General features: G+C 56.4%; 1 protein-coding gene across 1 annotated transcript in view; it reads right to left on the reverse strand.

The window, feature by feature from the left end:
• Positions 1-407: 407 nt before the first annotated feature.
• PCOLCE2 (procollagen C-endopeptidase enhancer 2) overlaps positions 408-21,185 on the reverse strand; it is a 39,249-nt gene continuing 18,471 nt past the window's right edge. Inside the window, exons 3-9 of the mRNA XM_055127823.1 lie at positions 16,825-17,080; positions 10,997-11,121; positions 7,924-8,060; positions 7,019-7,173; positions 3,605-3,688; positions 1,593-1,760; positions 408-849 (exon numbers count right to left, since the gene is read on the reverse strand). Coding sequence (XP_054983798.1) covers positions 713-849; positions 1,593-1,760; positions 3,605-3,688; positions 7,019-7,173; positions 7,924-8,060; positions 10,997-11,121; positions 16,825-17,080 — 1,062 coding nt within the window. The 3' untranslated portion in view covers positions 408-712. The remainder of the gene's footprint in view (positions 850-1,592; positions 1,761-3,604; positions 3,689-7,018; positions 7,174-7,923; positions 8,061-10,996; positions 11,122-16,824; positions 17,081-21,185) is intronic.

The raw sequence follows: 21,185 nt of genomic DNA on the forward strand, positions 1-21,185 counted from the left end.
CCCGGGATTTCTGGGGAATCCCGCCAGCCGGGAAGCAGAATCCCAGCGTCCGCTGACCCGGGGCAGGCGGGCCCCGAGCTGAGTCCTCCTCAGGGGGGCCGGGGGCCCGTGCGGGGGAGTCACTGAGCCCGATGGCTCTGTGTGGTGGGGACTACGGGGGACGGCTCAGAGGGGCCCCACCCGCCCTGGAGCTGCCCCCTCCGCCACCTCAGCCTGCAGGACACGGGCGCAGGCAGAGCTCACAGCGGCCAGGCCAGGCCACTGGACAGCCGGGCCCCCATGGGACCCCACGCCCCACCCCCCACCCCGCCCCCCAGAACCAAGGCGCTGAGTCAGCCTGGCGGGGACCCCACCCCACAGCAGTGCCGCAGGGAACACTCTCCCATCCCTCGCTGGGCCTAGGGGACGACACGGGGTCACGCTCTCCGCCACACGGGCCCCACGGCACGCGGACATCAGGGCTGGCAGTGCCACTCGCTCAGAGATGGTTTTACTAGGGCTGGGCTTTCAAGACAGGCAGGAACGGGTGACCGAGCGCAGCGTGAAAGGGACCAGCGTCACTATAAATATCGCACTCTCGAAACCTCTTTCTTGCCGTCTCCTCCGGCTCCTGAGCCCCCTCTCCGGAGCGTGCGCCCGGCTGAGCCAGCCCGCGGAGACACTTCGCAGTCAGCCGCGAGGTCCCGCCTCTCCCGGGAGCAGCCGGCACGGGTCAGTGCGGACAGCGCTTGCTCTTCAGGGTGTTCAGGAGCTTCTGGTTCTTGGCCTTGAACATCATCACGAAGCTGCTGGGCAGAACTCGGCCGCGCCCGTCCTCGCCCACCTGGCCCATGATGATGTAATTCAGGCCTGAGGAACAGACACGGGGCTGTCGGACTCTGCCCGCAGGGACGCCGGGCTGTGGCGTCTCCTCTCCCCGCAGAGCAGAACGCAGCATCTTTCCTCGGGAGTGGGGCGGGCAGACGCCTCCTCCAGGCAGCCTTCCTGGTGGGCTCTCAGCTGAGGGTGTGTCTTTATGGAGCCTTAGAGGGTCCCCTGGGCACCAAACCTCCAGACCCCAGAGAGGGAGAGGGACGAGAGGGAGGGAGGGGAAGGAGAGAGAGGAGAAAGGAGAGGGGGAGAAAGGAGAGAGGGGAGAAAGGGAGAGAGAAAGAGGAGAGAGAAGAGAGAGAAGGGGAGAGAGAGAAAAAGGAGAGGAGAAAGAAGGGGGAGAGGAAAGGGAAAGAAGAGAAGAGAGAGAAGAGAGAATAGAGAAGAGAGAGAGACAGAAGAGAGGACGGAGAGGCGAGAGGAGAGAGATTCTCGAGTGCCACTCTGCATTTCCCCGTGGCCACGGCTTGTCTCTTGCTGGTGGGAGAGGCATCGCGCAGGACAGAGCAGCCCCGGTGCCCGAGCGGGAGCCACCAAAGCCACGTGCCACCGTCACCCAAGGGATGGTCTGTGCCCTCCCCGGAGCCTGCGCTCTCCCCGCTGCTGCCGTTAGCTGCAGGCACACGGCCCCCCTCCCCCCGCCCCCCGGGCCCACCTCCACCACCCGACTCCCAGCCTCCCCTCAGGCCTGCCCGCAGCCCGGGGGGCTCCCCCCGCCTCACCTCTGCGGAGCGCGGGGCACTGCCTGCAGACCACCAGGAGCTTGGCGCTCATGTTCTTGCCGGCCTGCTGGATGGCCAGGCCGCCCTCCTTGGAGATGCTGATGATGGCCACCGTGGCCAGCAGGCTGCCCCCTCGTGCCGCCGTGCTGATGACCGTCCCGGCCAGCACTGCACAGGGACAACGGGGAGAGAGCCGCGCGTGAGGACAAGACGGGGACAGGGGTGGGGAGTGACCGTGTGCGGGCTGAGAGGTGGCTCGAAGGCGACCAGGGAGCACCCAAAGGGCCCGCACCCCTCACAGGTCCCCGGCCCTGGGTCCCGCCTCTCACCCTCGCGCAGGGCCAGGCCGACCGTTGAGTCCCTCCCCCCTGCCCGCCGGCCGCCAGCTCCACGCGGGACTGAACTGGACCCACGACGCAGGCTGGCAGAGACCCGGGAGGGGACCTGGCTGAGGCCAGAGCTGTCCCTCTGCGGGTGACCCTGCAAGCGACCCAGCTGCGTCAGGGGGGGCGAGGGGGGACTCCCGCCGTGCTCTGCTCCGCCCTGGGGTGCCCTGGGCCTGGGGCTCCTGCTGACGGTGGCTGTGAGTGGAGCACTGGGCAGGGGGGATCTGGCGGCCACAGAGGACAGGGAGTCTCGTCCCACAGATGACCGGGCGTGGCTACCGGTGGACATGCGGCTGGGGGGCAGGCTCGGGCCTCACCTCTGCAGATAAGTGTCAGCCCCCGAAGCACACGCCAACCCCCCTGCCCCTAGTCACATGCCCTGGCCCCGAGCAGGGCCCGGGGGAGGCCAGCAGCCCTCTCGGGACGGGGGGAGGCGGGGGCCCCCTTAGACGGCAGCCACTGTCATTTCCTGCTTCAGGGCCCCTTTGGAAAGTCACCAGTGTCATTCAAGCTGGCGTCTTTGCCCCCTTAAGTGGATCCCACCGAAAACTGCTCCCGCTCACTGCCACCTCCACCCCCGCCCCTTTGGAGAAAGCTCTTAGAAATTCTGAGTCTTTAAGGACTGGCAAGTGTAATGCGGTCAGAGGCCATGGGGGAAGGGTGATGCGGGCTGAATGTGGGCTAGAGACTGAACACAGTGGCCACTCAACACCTCTATTGCGAGCCACAACACCTACATAGAGAGAGAGAACAAAGGGAAATACCCTGCCACAGTGGCAGGGGTGGCAGGGTGGGGTGGGGGGAGATGGGATTGGGGAGGGTAGGAGGGATGCTGGGTTTACCGGTGGTGGAAAATGGGCACTGGTGAAGGGATGGGTCCTCAAACTTTGTATGAGGGAAACATGAGCACAAAAATGAGTAAATCTGTAACTGTACCCTCACGGTGATTCACTAATTAAAAATAAATAAAAATTTTTAAAAATTAAAAAAAAAAAAGAACTGGCTTTCAGGGGCCGGAGCGATAGCACAGCGGGGAGGGCGTTTGCCTTGCACGCAGCCGACCCGGGTTCGATCCCCGGCACCCTATATGGTCCCCTGAGCACCGCCAGGGGTGATTCCTGAGTGCATGAGCCAGGAGTGACCCCTGAGCATCGCCGGGTGAGACCCAAAAAGAAAAGAAAAAAAAAAAGAACTGGCTTTCACTTTTGAAAGGTTTCTGACTGGATCTCAGACTTCTAAGTTTTCCTTTCGTCCCTCAGAAGGCGCCCCCGGGAGGAGCACTTGGCTTTCTCCTGAGCGGGCGAGCCTGAACTGAGCCGTGACGACTGAGGCCGAAAGACACGTGTGAGAAGATGCAGAGAAATCTAAAAAGGGAAAAGGACACAGGTCGCGTGGAACAGAATGTGCGCCCGCCAGAATCTGCAAGAATCGGGGCTCGGAGTATTATTAAGTGCTTGGGGCGTGGGGGGGCGTCTATTTTCACCTCCTTTTCCCAGGTGAAGAAGCCGACATCGGGGGGCAGTGTCACCCCACACTCTGGGAAGGAGGAAATACTTCCTGGGGCCCAGGAAGGGGCCTCGAACCCCGTGGCACGGCTGAGCTGGGGTTCCCGACGCTCTTCCTTACCGAAGTTACTTGAGCAGTAATTGCTCTCCAGGGAGCCGGGGCGCCTGCACTTCTGCTGACACTGGGCCACGGTGGGCTTCAGACCTTCGTTCAGGGGGGGAAGACAAGCACTCAGGACGCGGGCGCGGGCAAACAGCGGCTGGCTCTGCCTAGCGCGCGAAAATCTCTATAGTTCCCCGAACCCGAGCTGGCCCTGACGGAATCCCTGAAAAGGCGGTGAAAGAGAGGCCTGGGGCGCCCACCGACGGCTCGGGGGTCCGCACGGCAGCCCAACACCCCTGCTGCGGCTCAAACCGGGAGATCTAAGATAATCCAAATTTAGCTTCTCTTCTTTATATAGAACGGCCCCAACGCCCCAAAATAGTCTCCGGGTGCCCTGCTGAGGAAGCCCTCGTCTAGCCCCACAAATCTGAAGCGGGGGCGGGGCCCCCCCGGAGAGGGCACCCACGCGCCCACCTCAGACGGCCAGTGCCAGGCCTGCGGGCAGCTGCCAGGGGCGCAGCTGAAACCTGATTAGGTGCCACCACCGCTGAGTGTTTCTTTTCAGCCCACCACGGTCTCTACGGACTAATGTAAGAGGAAAAACGAACGAGAGCAACGGTGCTTGTCAGGGTGCCAGCTGCAAACACTTGGGGCTGTGGCACCCACGGGTGCTGCAAGGAGGGGCGGTTGCTACCCCCCCTTCAAGTCACATGGCCCACCTCCACACCTCGCAGAATTTTCTGGGCTAAAATGGGAGAAGTACCAAGGCTGAGAAACCCTGAGCTAACACGAAGCCAAGGTTTCATCCCTTTCCTCGTGAAAAGTATTTTTATCCTTTCTAAAAACATCCACTAGTTGTTCAGTTCTCTCTGTGGCCACACACTCTCCGTGACACACTCCAGAGCCACACATGCCCGTGGCTGTGGATGCTTTTCAAACTCTCCCTCAGCACGCCCCCCCCCCCCATGCCAGGCGCGTCCTCATCTTCGCAGGCGCCAGGCCTAGTTCCCTCGAGCCACAGGCTGGCAAAGCCGCCCCCCGCTCCCTCGGTCTCCATCTGCCCGTCTCTCCCACTCGCCCTCCTCAGCCCCAGGCCGGGGGCAGCGTCTAGAGGTAGGTCCCCCAAGCACGCCCCTGCATCCCCGCAGCGTCCCCCTGTGCCACGCCGTGGCCCCCGCCCGGCTCAGGACATCCCCTCCCTCGGAGGGGGGCCCAGCAGAGCGCCCTAACTCCCCCCTCCCCAGCCGCCCTGCCAAGCCCCCGTGCTCCCGGGCTGTCCTCTTCCGAAAGGCGACCCAGCCCCGCCCGTCTGTCCCCTGGCCTTCCCCGCGAGCCCTCTGGGTCACGCGTCACACTGACGCCTCTCGCTGGGGTGGCCGTGCTCTCCTCTGCGCCACAGGACCCTTGCAGACACTGCAGCCCCGGCTGGCCACAGCGTCACTCCTGAGTGCACCCACCCGGTCTCCACGCGCTGCAAAGCCTGGCCCACCCCGCCCTATGCGAGAGCCCCTGGGTGACCATCACTCGGGCCCGTCACAGCCGCACCCCTGCAGCTGGCCCCGCACAGCAGCCTGAGGGCGCCTCCTGGAATGTGGACCGAGCCGCACTTTGCCTCAGTCCGTCACAGCTTCCCTGGGCCGGGGTTAAAGCCCCAGTTGCTGAGAGCCCAGGCGGGGGGCGGGGGGCCTGAGGGTCCAGTCCAGCTGCCACCCTGGCCAGCCGGGTAGCCGCTTGCTCCAAGGAGCTTTTACATCTTAGGTTGTTTTTTTTTTTTTTTTTTGAGGAGGGGGAGGGAATTCGGGCCACTCAACAGTGCTCAGGCTGTTGCTGGCTCTGCCCAGCAGTGACCCCTGGCAGTGCTCCTAGGGCCGGGTGTGGCGCTGGAGATGGAACCAGGGCTGTCCACGTACGGCACGCGTCTGGCCCCAAAGACCTTTTCGAACTTGAATTAAATGTCTGCTTCCCAGTACGACTGGCTACGGTCCCAGTGGCTTCGGACGGCTGACGTGCTGGCGCCCGTGGTCTGCCCCGTGCGGGGATGCGAGGGATGCGGTGTGGGCAGCAAGAGCACAAATTCAGGAGCACCTGAAGGAGGGGGCAGCTGGGGGCAGCGGCCAGGGGTGGGCAAACGGGTGCAGGAGCAGGTTTGAGGCAGGGAGCTGGGCGACACTAGACCTGCGTGGTGGGTTTTCTTTTAAATGTGGAGGTTCCTGAGTAGCTAGAGAAGGTGGAAGATCCACGCGCATCTGTCCCAGAAAGTTCATTAATACACACACACACACACACACACACACACACACACACACACACACACACACACACACACACACAGCTAGAGGGAGGCGGCAGCGGCCCCTGGCAGTTCACACCCCGACCACAAGGTGGCACACTTGTGAAGCGCCCAGAGGCCCTTCTAGAAGGGCCTATTCAGGAGGAGAAACAGGAAACCCTGCTGGGGCCGGGGGAAGCAGAGCTGGGACACCAGGCTGGGCGTTTGCCTGAATGTGTTCGATCCAGTATTTTATATGGTCCCTTGAACCCTGAGCAGAGCCTGAACATCTGTGTTCTGGGTGTGACCCCAAAACCAGAACAACAAAAAAAAAATGTTAAAAGTCTGTGAAGGAAGGAATGAATGATGCTCCAACCTGTTTCGCTGTGACCAGAGCAACTTCCTTCCCGGGAGTAGATTTGGGGGGTAGGCCCGACTCAGCCGTGAGCTACCTTCCCGGTGCCCGGAACCCTCAGCCCAGCACTTCCCAGATGCCTTCTGTTATAAGTCAACCAATTTTGTTTGATTTACTCCAACTTAAAAACTAATGTATTTTGTATACCGTTTTAAAAAATTTTTTTTGCTTTTTGGGTCACACCCGGCAATGCACAGGGGTTACTCCTGGCTCTGCACTCAGGAATTACTCCTGGTGGTGCTCGGGGGACCATATGGGATGCTGGGAATCAAACCCAGGTCGACCGTGTGCAAGGCAAATGCCCTCCCCTCTATGCTATCACTCCAGCCCCCAGTGTATACCATATTTTAAGTCTCAGTTAGCTTAGATGGGAAATAGAATCGAGGCCTGGAACATTACCTGAAATGCTACAATGTTGTGTAATGAAAAATAAAACTAATATATTATACACCAGGGCGGAACATTTGAGGATTATAATGACATGTGCTATAACAGAAGTTGCTAATGTGTAAATCCCCATAATTCTCTTAGGCGACATTTAAAGGTTATGAGGGTCTAAGGGTCCGTAGACCTTCTACCTTTCTTTCATCAATGGGCTCATGCTACTTGCCTACCTCCACTTTCATCTTCTTGAGTTTATTTTAGTTCCGAGGGCCTTCCTCCTATTCGATTTGCTTGTCTCTTTCCTCTCACTTCTTCCCTGCCCCTGTTGGTTACCAACTGTGACACAAAAGCCATCAACGCGCACCTGTGGTCACGGGGACGGGGGTGGTGATGGGGGGAGCCGTCGTTGTAGGTGATTTTTTGGGCCTGAATTTGTAGTGACCGATGAAGCCATCTGCGGTTAAACTCAAGTCTGATAAAAACTGAATGAGAAGTTCGTTTTTCTCAGATACAATGGGCCTAAAAAGGAAAAAAAAAAAAAGGATGTCAACATCTAACGAGATACATAAAATACAAACTTCTGAAACAGTTTCTAAGGTGACTGACACCCCGCTATCGCTCCTGCAAGCATCGGGGCTCATCTGTTTAACAGAGGTGAGTGTCCACGCCCAGGTGAAGTGGCAGCCCCTTCCAGGGCAGATGGCCCGCTTCTGGTCACTCTCCGACAGTCAGATGCTGCGTCTGAACCCCAAAGCTAAAACTCCTGCGAGCGACGCAGCTGCTGCTCCACTCGACGCTGACGGGGCTGAGTGCAGCTGCCAAACAGCCCTGAGATGCAGCGGGCACCATTACCCGCTTTGATTGTCGCTTGGGGGGTGACTCCACCATCTGTGTGCGGGGGCTACTCCTGGCGGCTACTCGTGGCTCGGAGCTTGAGGCAGCACCAGTCAGACCCAGGACCTCACGAATGCAAGGCCAGTGTCATCAGCAGTATTCTTTGTTTAATTCTTTGGGTCACACCCAGCGATGCTCAGGGGTCACTCCTGGCTCTGGTGGTGCTCGGGGGACCGTGTGGGATGCCAGGGATGGAACAAGGCAAACGTCCTCCCCGCTGGGCCATCGCTCCTGCCCCTCGCCAGCAGGAATCTACGCCGTGGAATCTACGACCGTGAGCCACACTTGCATCACTGACACTCGGTGAGCTTCGGGCTCCTCACGCGGGCTGGGGCGGGCGTCCCCGGGTGGGAGGGGTCCCTGGGGGCTACTCACGCGGGTGGGCTGTCCCCGCAGAACTTGCCAATCCTCCTGGCGTCGTCGACCTCGCCGCCGTTGTACACGGCCACGTAATCGTAGCGGCAGTAGTTATCTCGCTCCACGTCAAACTTCTCGAACTTTAACTCGATCAGCTTGAGGGGAAGCGAAGCGTGAGGCGGGCGGCCGCAGGTGGAGCTCTTCCTCCCCCCACCCCACCCCGGGCCCCGGAGATCCCGGGGTCCCTTTGCAGCAGCGACGCTGGGTTCCCCTCGGCTGGCTGTTTCTCGCTGAGCTAACGAAGTGGCGGGGTCCCTGCTTTCAGCTTCCGACCAACCCCCCCGGAGGCTGCCTTCGACTCAGAAGCTGTCGTCCCTACAGCCAGAGTGACACTCTCTGTGCCCCAGGGGACCCCAGGGGACGGCACTTGGGGAGGGGACCTGAGCTCTGTGCCGAAAAATGGACAGAAATCCAGGGGCCATGGACGACATCCCCACGGCAGGGGCTGCCCACCTCTGGGGAAAGGGCGGCTCTGAGCTGCCCCTTTGGAGGGAGGAGGGGACATTCCCGCCACCTGTGCAGACTCAGCGGGAGCACTGGCTGACTCCTATGGGCGTTTGAGCCAGCGGTGACGCGCACCCCTTCCACAGTGTTGCAGCCAACCGGGGGAGAGGCTGCCAGGCCCCTGACCACTGAGCCGCCCGGCCAGCACACTGTCTGCATGGGCCTGCCAAAAGTGCTCTACATGACTCCAGGAAGTGGGATGCTTCAGTTTCACAGGTAGCCACTCCTCTGGCCACCGGGCCTTTGCACGACACCGCCAGTGTGTGCCAGAGCACATCTGCTGGGGTTGACAAATGCCCACAGCACCCGGCAGCTGAGTCTCCTCCTGCGGGGAGACAGGCAGGTGTCCCGGCCACCGAGGGGACGGGATGGGCACTGACTGTTCCTACGGGAGCACGCTGATTGGCAAGAGAAGACATCTAGATGCGGTAATGTGGACGGAAGTGGCCAGCAGTGGCCAGCAGCAGCGCCTTCCTGCTACACTGACGCCCAGCTGAGCAGAAGTGAGCCCAGCGGGGGCCACAGGGGCCCCGCCAGGCCAGGCACACGTGCAGCCAAACCCGTCTCCTTGGGGCCAGGGCTTTTCACTCGTGACACAACGCTCTCTGTGTTACTAAACAACTGAGCTTCCGCAAGAAACTCCCCACTTAGCTCCGAGAGAAGGAGAAGAGGCAGGGAAAGTGGCGACAGGAAACAGGCCAGCCTTCGACGGAAGAAAGCGCCTTTATTTACGCAAACGCTGTTAGAACCTCTCGTTATTAAATAACCATAGTTTCTCTTAAAAATAAAGAGGAGTGGGGCCGGAGCGATAGCACAGCGGGTAGGGCGTTTGCCTTGCATGCGGCCGACCCGGGTTCGATCCCCGGCATCCCATATGGTCCCCCAAGCACCACCAGGAGTAATTCCTGAGTGCAGAGCCAGGAGTATACCCCTGAGCATCGCTGGGTGTGACCCAAAAAGCAAAAAATAAATAAATAAATAAATAAATAAATAATAAAATAAAGAGGAGTGTTGGGCTACGATCTAAGAAAGTCGGTGTGTTCGAATCAATAACTTGCACAGTTTATGGTTTGACTGAATGATTTTCTCTTAGAAGTGAGCATTGGATGGGGCTGGAGTGATAGCACAGTAGGTAGGGCGTTTGCCTTGCACGCGGCCAACCCGGGTTCAATTCCCAGCATCCCATATGGTCCCCTGAGCACCGCCAGGAGTGATTCCTGAGTGATGAGCCAGGAGTGACCCCTGTGCATTGCCGGGTGTGACCCAAAAAAAAAAAAAAGAAGTGAACATTGGGGCCAGAGTCATAGTACAGTGGGTAAGGCTTTTGCCTTGCATGTAGCCAGGTTCAGTCCTCCTAGGTTCAATCCCTGGCATCCCATATGGCCCCCCGAGCACCACCCGGGGAAATTCCTGAGTGCAGAGCCAGGAGTGAGCCCTGAGCATCACTGGGTGTGACCCATAAAAGCAAAAAAAAAAAAAAAAAAGTAAGTGTCATGGCAAATAATTGTATCAGTGATACATAAAAAAAAAAACAATTTAGCCCCAAATGAGAGAGAGAGTATTGGGAAAATTGCCTGCCACAGAGGCAAGGTGAGGACTGGGATGAGGAGGGGTGAAGCCTGGGGACATTGGTGGTGAAAAATGTGCAGTAACGGAGGAGTGGATGTTTGATCATTGTATGGCTGAATCTCAAACACTGTATCTCACAGTGATTCAATAAATAAATAAATAAACAATTTAGAATAATTGTTTTAATACAATATCATATCGTTTACTTTGTAGTAACGTATGAAAGTCTCGTTAATCGTTTTGTAGGGACAGCCTAAAGTCTGCGCCGACTCGATAATGTCTACCAAATCCCCAAGTGTTTGCCGTCATAATAATTATCACAAAGCTATTTTTAAATGTCTGCGAAGTGTGGTCAATTCCCAAGTTAAGTTCTGTCCTACAATTAATTTCGGAAAGTGGCTCCTCGAAGGGGAAAACCCTACAGAACCACAGACGATGAACGCCAGCCCTTCCTTGCGGACTGACCCGGTCGGGACAGGATTCGACTGTGGGCCCCCGCACAAATGATCTTTGAAACGACCAACACCCCCAGATCAGGCCGGCTGGCTGTCAGAGACCCCTGTTCTTGCAGCCATGGGGGGTGGACTCGCCTCGGCCTTGTGGAGAGAAGGTGCCAGGTGCCTGGAACCCGGGCCCCTTTGCAGTGGAACCCGGGCCCGGCAGCTGTGCAGGGCTGCCGCAGGGTCCCTGTCCTTGGAGACGGGCGTCCCCCCCGAGAAAGTCACTCCCAGCCGCCCTGGGTCAAACGATCTCTCCTAGGATTTGCTTACCGTCTGCCCCACAAAACCTGCTTGGGATCTGTCCGGTGAAACAGGACGTTAAGGCCACACCTTTGCAAGTCAAATAACGTCCGGGGACACAGGTGCCTGGGGAAGCTCGAGGCCTTCCCTCGCACCTGTCCTGCCTCCTGAGCAGCGGGGCAGGCCCTGGGACACAGCGCCCTGGGCTGGGGACTCACCTGGTTCTTGGGGGCCACAATGTGCCACACACACGTGACGCCTGCCGGATAGTCCCGCTCAGGCCAGTTGGGCGTTTTCAAGGAGCCGGAAGGTCTCTCGAGGCGTCCCCCACAGTACTGATCCCCTGCAGCAGCAAATATTTAAAAATCCCAGTTAACATCCCACATCCACAGCCATGCAAACATGCAGCTGGCAGCTGTGGGCCATCGGTGATGGGCAGGAATCAGAGCCAATGGCAGACGTTCCTAGAAGGTTGCTACCTAGAGGGCTAGGGCCCTCTCTACCCAGAGCTCTTTGCTCTAATTAATCTTTTTTTTTCTGCTTTTTTGGGTCACACCTGGCGATGCACAGGGGTTACTCCTGACTCTGCACTCAGGAATTACTCCTGGTGGGATGCAGGGAATCTAACCCGGGTCGGCCGCATGCAAGGCAAACGTCCTCTCCATTGTGCTATTGCTCCAGCCTCTTATTTATCTCTTTGGTTTGCATGTATTTGCTTTGTAGGGGCAGTACCCAGTGGTGCTCAGTGAGCACTTTGCAGTGCAGGGGAACCAACTCAAGGTCTTGCAATACCTTAGGACCATCTCCCCAGCCCCCTTTCCTCTCTGTAGACAAAGCAAGACAAAGCCTTTCCACTTAGAGATCTTGCAGAACTCAGCAAAGAACCTCATGGAAGCTCGGTGCCATCTTGCCACAAACAGCAGTGAAGATTTCGGGCCGCTCTGACGGACACTGCCAGCTGGAGTTTGCTCCGGACCCCAGACCGGGCCAACAACACCGGGGTGCCAGACAGAGAAGGTACAGCCAGCACGCCTTCTCCAGATGGAGCCCCAGCGACACTGAGCTTCTACTAGCATGGCTCCCGTATGCGGGACTGGGACACCTCCAAACCGAGCGGCTGCTTATGCGGCTGCACAACTTTTCCTGATAGACAAAATATATGCTCAGGAATGGCTCCGCCACCCCTGAGGGTCCATTATCCCAGAGGCACAGAAACCAATTTCAGAACACAGCGGCTGCTGGCAGGCATACTCCTTTTGGTACCGGCAGCTCCTTGCAGAATGTCTCCAGACTGAGAACTAAGCCTCGGCCCCATGCCTGCCCTGGAGGGGAAAGGTTTTCCTCTCTCGCCTTTTCCTTGCCGGTGTGGGGGGAAGGGCATGGCGACCGCCATACTATGAGGACCACTAATGAGAGATACAAGCTTGCAGTGATCCAATTTCTGGAAGAAATTTCCCTGGACTTAGTTGCTAAAATACAGAAATCCAAAACCGCGCGGCCGCGATAGCGCGACCTCATACCTCTGCACAGCAGGTCTGTCTCTAGTGGGGAACTAGGATCCTAATAATAACAGTGAGTTTTTTGTTGAAATATTGAATGTAACCAAAGTAAAGAGAAAGTAAAGTGAAATTTATCAGTTACACAGGTGGGGGGGAGGGATGGGAGGTGTACTGGGGTTTTTTTGGTGGTGGAATATGTACACTGGTGAAGGGATGGTTGTTTCAGCATTGTATAACTGAGACCTAAACCTGAAAGCATTGTAAAAAAATAAAATAATTAATTTAAAAAAAATAAGTGGAAAAAAAAAAGAACCTCACGGCAAGGCCTAAGATGGTGGAGGGGAAGGCACTGGCTTTGCAGGCCAATGGCCCAGTCCCAGCACCACGCAGGGTCCCCTGAGCACCCTCAGGAGTCATCCCTGTGCAGGGAACCAATGCAGAAAGTCCTGAGCACTGCCAAGTGAGGCCCCTCCCCCAAAACAAGAAAAAAAGAATCCTCAAGGCAGAGGTATAAATATGAATTAATAAGTTTAAATCCAGACAATATTTGAATTAGCATTAGTACAGCTTATTCTTAGGAAACTATTTTAGGGCTGGAGCGAGAGTACAGTGGGGAGGACATTTTTGCCTTCTGCACGGCCAACCCGGATTCGGTCCCCAGCATCCCATATGGTCCCCCCAGCACTGCCAGGAGTGATTCCTGAATGCAGAGCCAGGAGTAAGCCCTGAGCATCGCCGGGTGTGACCCCAAAAGAAAATAAAAAGAAAACTATTCTAACCACGGGGGGGGGGGGGGGGCGGGCAAGCAGCGCTGGGGGCCTGGAGGCCAGTCCTGAGAATCTCAGCTCACTGGGCGTGGGCTTTGATGTAGCTCTGTGAGGTCCTGCCGGCGGGACCACCAGCTCCGCCCGAGTTTCCAGCGATGTGTGTGATGGAGCTTAGTACCATGAAGTACCAAAAAACTGAACCAGGGTCAGGATTTTCTCTCTTTAATAATTTTATGAATTAAATGAGAGTGGGAAAGAGAAAGAGAGAGAGAGAGAAGAGAGGTGCCTGCCATAGAGGCAGGCTGGGTGGGGGGTAGTTTGGGGACTGGAGGGAACCGGGGGACACGGGTGCTGGGAAATTACACTGGCGGGGGGACGGGTGCTGGAACAGGGTATGACTGAAACCCAATCATGAACAGCCGTGACATGCTCTAGCTCATAGTGATTCAATAAAAATAATTTTTGTAAAAAAATAATAATTTTAGGAATTATTTTTGTTTGCAAAAACACTGTTTACAAATTTTTAGTGACATGGAAAAATCACCCCAAATTCTACCCTCTAAAATTAACCGTGATTGGGGCTGGAGAGATAGCACAGCGGTAGGGCGTTTGCCTTGCACGCGGCCGACCCGGGTTCTAATCCCGGCATCCCATATGGTCCCCTGAGCACCGCCAGGGATAATTCCTGAGTGCAGAGCCAGGAGTAACCCCTGTGCATCGCCGGGTGTGACCCAAAAACAAAACAAAACAAAACAAAACAAACAAACAAATAAAATTAACTGTGATTATCAACACCAAGCAGGTCCATGTAGATAGCTCTGAATGTACCAGTAAGCTGAGAGATAATGATAGGAAGATATTTACTTTATTTATTATTTGCAGTGTTGGGCATTTAACCCAGGACCTCACACAAGCAAGCATTCGACTGCTGGGATATATTCCTGGCAGAAAGATATTTTAACGCAAAGTTCTAAATTTAATTTTGACTGGTAAAGAGAGGCTTCTAAAATCTCAGGGCTAGGACGAATGGAGATGTTACTGAGACGGCTTGAGAAAATCGACGATCAACGGGGATGATGATGATGATGGATATAAGTAACAACAAAAACCTAAGTTGAAACTAAAGGGATGAATATCACTGTATCACTGTCATCCCATTGCTCATCGATTTGCTCGAGCGGGCACCAGTAATGTCTCCATTGTGAGACTTGTTACTGTTTTTGGCATATCCAATATGCCACAGGTAGCTTGCCAGGCTCTGCCATGCGGGCAAGATACTCTTGGTAGCTTGCCGGGCTCTCCGAGAGGGGCGGAGGAATCGAACCCGGATCGGCCACATACAAGGTAAATGCCCTACCTGCTGGGCTATCGCTCCAGCCTGAAGGGATAAATATACTTTTTTTTTTATAATGTATGAGTACTGCTATTTATTCAGCCATTGATTAAACTGATTGAATTGGGAGTGAACTCTACATTACTTTTTTTTATTCTATTCTGAATGTTAATTTTATTATTATTCCCCCCCCTTTTTTTTTTATTCACAGTGAGATACAGTTACAAAGCTTTTATGTTTGAGCTTCGGTCATACAATCATCAAACACCCATCCCTTCACCAGTGCACATTTTCCACCTCCAAAATCCCCAGTATCCCCCCCACCCCCGTGCCAACCCTTCCCCGTACTCTCTCTCTACATTGGTTACATTTGATATTTTGACACGGGTCTCACCACCACTCGAACCTGCCGAAAAGGCAATGCTAAGGATGAATATAGCTTAGCATAGCATTTCTTTGACAAGAAGATAATCATGCTTTTTTTTTAAATATAATCATTCTTAAAAGAAACCTCTGAATTTAAGGAAATGTATTATAGAACTGTAGTTGGGGGGGGGCTGGAGCGATAGCACAGTGGGGAGGGCGTTTGCCTTGCACGCGGCCAACCTGGGTTCGACTCCCAGCATCCCATTTGGTCCCCTGAGCACCGCCAGGGGTAATTCCTGAGTGCAGAGCCAGGAGTGACCCCTGTGCATCGTCGGGTGTGGCCAAAAAAATAAAAAAAAAAAAAACTGTAGTTGGAAAAATCTCTAAATTTCTCCACTCTGGGAAAATGTCAAGCAGATACTAAGAATATAAAATGGTATTTCAAGCTCCCATATACCCACTGCCCACTCGGTTATGGCCATTCGTATCTTTGTGTAGTACTGGAGCAGGTATTTGCTCACTTTTTACATTTCTGAGACCTTTATCCACTTGGGGGGGTACCAAGGTGTGTTCGGAGGGCCCGGGGCCACGCCTGGAGGTACATGACCCACGGGGCCGGCGGTTCATTCCCAGAGTGCAGAGCCGCTCCAAGTCTGCATTTCCCAGGGACTCCCAGGGACCCGTCAACAGTGCTCGAGGCCCCAGAGCTGCACTCCAGAATGACCCGGGGCTCGTGTGGTGCCAAGAACTGAGCCCGGTTGGGCACGTGCCTGGTGTATGACATCACTGCTGCACTACATCCTTCGGCTCTGTTCTGTGTGAGTTGTGTGTGGACACCGGTCCTAACTGTGTGAACGTTCTCTCCCATTCTGCAAGTTGTGTTCATCCCTGTAGCAATGTCTCTTTACGAGCAAGTCACTGAAAGACATTGTCTTGTTATTGCTTTGGGGCTGTCCCCGGAGACACTTGGGGCTGACTCCTGGCTCTGTGCTCAGAGGTCACTTCAGGAAGGCTCAAGGGACCTCATGGGGTGCTGTGGCTCGAACCCTGGGCTGGCTGCATGCAAGGCCAGCAGCCTCCCTGCTTCCTATGCCCCAGCCCCGTGTTTTGACGGTACGTATTTCGCTTTAACCTATCTTTGGCTTGCGAACACTTTTATACTGACAACACACAGGTGGGCTCTGCTTTGTTTAGTTTTGGGGCCACTTTCAGCAGTGCTCAGGACTTACTCCTGGCTCTGTGCTCAGGGGTCACTCTTGGCGGGGCTCAGGGAACCCAACGGGGTGCTGAGGATCAAACTTTAGTCAGCCTCACACAAAGCGAAGTTAGCAGACCTTCCCCATCGCCCAAAGACCAACCCCCCTCCACTCCCCTTCACGAGCCCACTCAGGTCTGCGGTTAGAATCCTAGTGTCTGCTCCAACTTGGCTCTGTCTGTCCCCTCACTCTGTGTGTGCAGGGTCTGGGGGTGGTAGGTTACTGGAGCACAGAGTCCCCCACACAGAAGGCATAGTCGGGGGCTGGAGCAATAGCACAGCGGGTAGGGCGTTTGCCTTGCACCCGGCCGACCCGGGTTCGATTCCCAGCATCCCATATGGTCCCCTGAGCACCACCAGGGGTGATTCCTGAGTGTAGAGCCAGGAGTAACCCCTGAGAATTGCCGGGTGTGACCCAAAAACCGGAAAAAAAAAAAAGAAGGCATTGTAGGGGCTGGAGCAATAGCACAGCAGGGAGGTTGTTTGCCTTGCACACAGCCAAGTTGGATTCGATCCCCAACATCCCATATGATCCCCCGAGCAACGCCAGGAGTAATTCCAGAGTGCAGAGCCAGGAGCAACCCCTGAGCATTGCTGGGTGTGACCCCCCAAAAGCAAATAAATAAATAAAACATTAAAAAAATAGAAGGCGAAGAAGGCATACGTGGTCACTGAGTCCTCCGCTGGCCCCTAGCGATGCCCTCCCCGTGTCCTGGTGGCATGGACGCGCTCTGTTTGGGTTGGAGGGACCCTGGGCAGGGGGTCGGGGCAGCGTCTGGGCACTGGCCTCCCTAGCCCGGCCCCGCCACCCCGGAACCATCCGTACCTCTCTCGTTGGGCTCAGAGGCGGCGAACATGGCCATGAAGCCGTTCCCGGCCGTGTTGGCGTCGGAGATCATCTGCACCATCATCTTGTTGCCGCTGGACACCAGGGCGCCCGGCCGGAAGGTGCCGCAGAAGCGGCCGAGCCGCTGGCCGCCCGCGTGGCCGTTGTACACATCCACGAAGTCATAGCGACACAGGTTGTCGCTCTCCAGGTCTATGAACCGGAAGGTGAGGACCACCACTTTCCCCTGCGGAACCTGCCGGGCAGAGGGCGGCGGCACGGGGTCAGGGGGGGCACGGGGCTGCCCGCCCGCCCGGGGGAGAAGCCAAGTGTGCGGTGTTGGTTCCACTTCCCCAGGATGCTCTCGAGCCAAACACACGCACCTGTGCACTCCCTCCCGACACAGCCCAGACTCCTCTCGGGGACAGAGACCGAACCCGGGAGTTTGCCTCCACCCCGCCGCAGAGAGCGATGCACCGGCCCCACTCTCTCACGGTCACAGCACGCGAGGAAACTAGTCCCGACGGGCTCGGCACCCAAAGAAACGTGCTTGGCAAAGAAACGTCCAAAATTCCCCCCACGGATACAACAGAACAGCCACGAGAAGCAGGAAGTTCCTCTGAAGAAACAATTTGACAAACGTGTTATTGATTCTTCTAGATATCACCTCCCGCTCTGGGTCCTGAAAAACCGTCCAGATCTCACTAGATGGTCTCTCCTTTCCTTGAGAAATTTTTATATACCAGGCAGGGATAAAGAGAGAAGACTTCTTGGAGCTGGAGCAATAGCACAGCGGGGAGGGCGTTTGCCTTGCACGTAGCTGACCCAGGTTCGATTCCCAGCATCCTATAAGGTCTCCTGAGCACTGCCAGGGGTAATTCCTGAGTGCAGAGCCAGGAGTAACCCCTGAGCATTGCTGGGTGAGACCCAAAAAGAAAAAAAAAAAGAGAGAAGACATCTCTTTCTCAAAAGACTCTTTTCTTTTTTTTTTTTAATGAATCACCGTGAGGTACAGTTACAGACTGACAAACTTTCGCGATTATGCTTTAGTCATATAACAATCGAGCACCCATCCCTCCACCAGTGCCCATTCTCCACCCCCAATGTTCCCAGTATCCCTCCCGCCACCCCCCCATCCCCCCCGACCTCTGTGGCAGGTACATTCGCTCTTACTCTTTCTCCTTTCGGGTGCTGTGGTTTGCAGTCCGGGCAGTAATCGGCCACCATGTCTGGCCCACAGTCTCCTCTCAGCATACACCGTCCAGGCATCATTCACTTAGTGGGCCCTTCTCTGTCCCAGCTGCCCTTCCCCCAGCACGTGAGAGCGGGTTTCCAGGCCGTGGAGTGCTCCCCCGGCCCTTGTCTCCACCATCCTTGGGAGTCAGTCTCCCGTTGCTTCATACTCCACAGCCTCAGAACATTCTTTTGCACCATCCTTCCTCCACTTGATTCTCCTGTGTTGTTGTTTCGTTTTGGGGAATGCATTTGGCAATGCTCCTGGCTCTGTGCTCAGGGCTCACTCCTGGCAGTGCTGGGGGACATATGGGACGCCAGTTTGGCTCCGAGGCTACCCTTCTGCCAGGGCCTGCACGAGGCAGCAAGCGGGGCGTGTTGGCGCCCGCCCAGCCCCTCCCCTGTGCGTGGCGCCCGCTCCCTCCACTCTCTTTACCCCAAGAAGATGCGTATCTTCCGGGAGAAACTTGATCGTCCCAAGCCTTTGTCTGCGCAAACAGAGCAGAAACTCGATTAAGACGCTTTCTTTGGTGGCCATTAGCCAAAGCCGCTGCCCGGTGTGGCTGCACTGACCAGGCGGTGCATTATCTGGCCTGCAGGGAGGGCAAAAGCACAAAGCGCTTCTAGGCTCCTGAGTTTTTCCTGTCAACAGCCGAGTCCGGTGCGGGCCAGAGCCCAGAGCCAGGAGGCAGCGTGACCTCAGCTCACCCCAGGCCCCCGAGGGGCCTTACTGTCACCGAGAACACGCCCAGCCAACACGCCAAGCCTCCCGGAGGCTGTCCAGGCTGCCACCAGGGAAGATAGGGGTGGGGGGATAGGATGGGGGGAGGGGTGGCGGGATGGGGGCGGGAGGGAGGCTGTGTTGGAAGCTGCTGTTCTGCATTTCCAAAATCCCCCAGCAACATGCAAACGGGAAGAAGCCCCGGCTGAAGGAGGAGCGCCTCGCCTGGCCGCCCATTTCTCCAAAAGCCTCGTTGCCCCCTCGGGAGATGGCTCTCTCCCGCAAACGGGCTCCGGGAAGGGTCTGCTCCAGTGCAGAGTCAGAAGGAAGGCGGGGGAGAGGGGAGGGTTGGGTCTCTGTTCATCGCAGGTGAGAGATGCTGTAGGGGTCACCCACAGACCATCCCCTGTGGCCGAAATGTCCCCTCGGATCTCTGGTTTGCTTGGGTTTGATTTGGTTCAGGCTTCGGGGTCACATCCAGCAGTGCTCGGGGTTGACTCCTGGTTCTGCACTCAGGGATGAGCCCCGGCAGGGCCTGGGGCCCGTCTGGGTGCTGGGGAGGGACCCGGCTCGGCTGAGGGTAAGACAAGCACCCGACGTGCATCTCTGCGGACACCGCTGGTCTGCGATCCGCCCTCAAGTTCTCCCACATACAAAAAGGAAGACACAGCCGCATTTACCTGAACGCTGAGTCACACCCGGGACGGAGTCTGCACTCCAGCTTATGCCAAGAGGGGAGGGCTCCCAAAGGGGCATGCCGGGCGCAATGACACACTGTCCACGGGGCTGAGGACAGCGCCTCTGAGAGGATGCACTGGCCCACAACCCGTGTTTCTCACTTCAGATCTCTCACCCAGCCCCCGCTGGAGAGAGACAGAAACAACTCCCCTGGAGGCAGGAAGGCTGGGCTTTGTTTACCCAGGAAAGGATCAAAGGGAAACCTAGCGAACACCTGGGGAGAGGGTTTAGCCGGGCTACAAACACGGGCTGCTGCGAGCTGCCACCTTCACCCGGGGTGAGAACCCTCGGTCTGGAGCCCTGAGAAGGATTAGCGCAAAACCCAACACTAAAGAAACGCGGTTGTGTCAAGATCTTTCATGGAGAACTTACTTCCCCTTTAAAAAATAAAATGTGATTGAGTCAGGGCATGGCCCCCAAACAAAAACAAGAATTAAAAGTCTGGTCCCTGAGGCTGGAGAGGTAGTACAGGGGGTCAAGTGTCCGCTGACCTCGGGCTGACTCAAAGACCCCTGAGCACTGCCAGGAATGGCCCCTACACACAGAGCTAGGAGTCAAGAATGAGGAGCACATGGAGACTTTGAGGACAGACACAAGACCCTGAGCATCACAGGGAAGGGGACGGCGGTGGGGGCGGGGGGTTGTGGAGGAGGGTGAAGAGAGATAGTGCAGCGTGGGGCATTTGCCTGGCACGCAGCCAAGCTGGGTTCGATTCCCCAGCATCCCATATGGTCCCCGAGCACTGCCAGGAGTAATCCCTAAGTGCAGAGCCAGGAGGAACCCCTAACATCCCTGGATGTGACCCAAAAAAGAAAAAGAAAAAAACACCTGAGCATCACAAAACCCCAAACCAAAAAAATTAACATCTGCTCATTAACCTGTTAACAGCTGCACAATGTGGAGAAGAAGGTGCCTGCCTCGAATCCACCCAGCCTGGTGTGAGTCTCCAGCGCTACAGCATCAGGGAGCACTGAGCAAGGAACAGCCCCTGAGCTCGGCAGGGTCTGACCCCCACCCACAGAGACACTGGCAGGGCAGATGTGTGCAGCCAACTTCCGGTGAGGAGGAAAGAGCTGCAGTGCGTCTATCTTGCGTAAGAGCTTATACGCAGAGACAGTCAAGAGCAATCTTAAATTAATGATTACAGACAAACAGTCCAATAAAATCCAGGGGGTGAAGACCCGAGCAGATACCTCCCGGAGAAAGAGCAGGAGCAGACGGGAAACAGACCTCATTAGTCACCGGGGAGATGCAGCCTGAAGGGCTACTGGCGCATGCCAGCGAGCCTCCACAGCCGCTAAAATTAGACCCACTGATAACACCCCATGTCAGAACCCGGCCAACAGGAGCTGCGGCCCTCGCTGCTGGCAGTGGAAAGATAGCGAACAAGCTGGACGCTGACCCGGCGGGTTCTTAGAAAGTCAGACCCGGTCCCGGGACAAGGCACAGCCACCCACGCCCAGGTCTACACCCGAGAAAGGAAAAGACGCACAAGAAACGTTTGTGCATCACGAGCCTGACGCAGGGGCTCACAGGGACCCAGAGCCCCGACTCCAAAACGCCAGGGTCTGCACCAACCAAGGAACCGAGGAAGAACTGTGGTGCGTGCACACACAGGGTACAAACTACGGAGACACACAACGCTGAAACCCAAGCCTGCGCTGAGCGA

The sequence above is a fragment of the Sorex araneus genome, chromosome 2 (genome assembly GCF_027595985.1).
Source record: "Sorex araneus isolate mSorAra2 chromosome 2, mSorAra2.pri, whole genome shotgun sequence".
NCBI classification, from domain to species: Eukaryota; Metazoa; Chordata; class Mammalia; order Eulipotyphla; family Soricidae; genus Sorex; species Sorex araneus.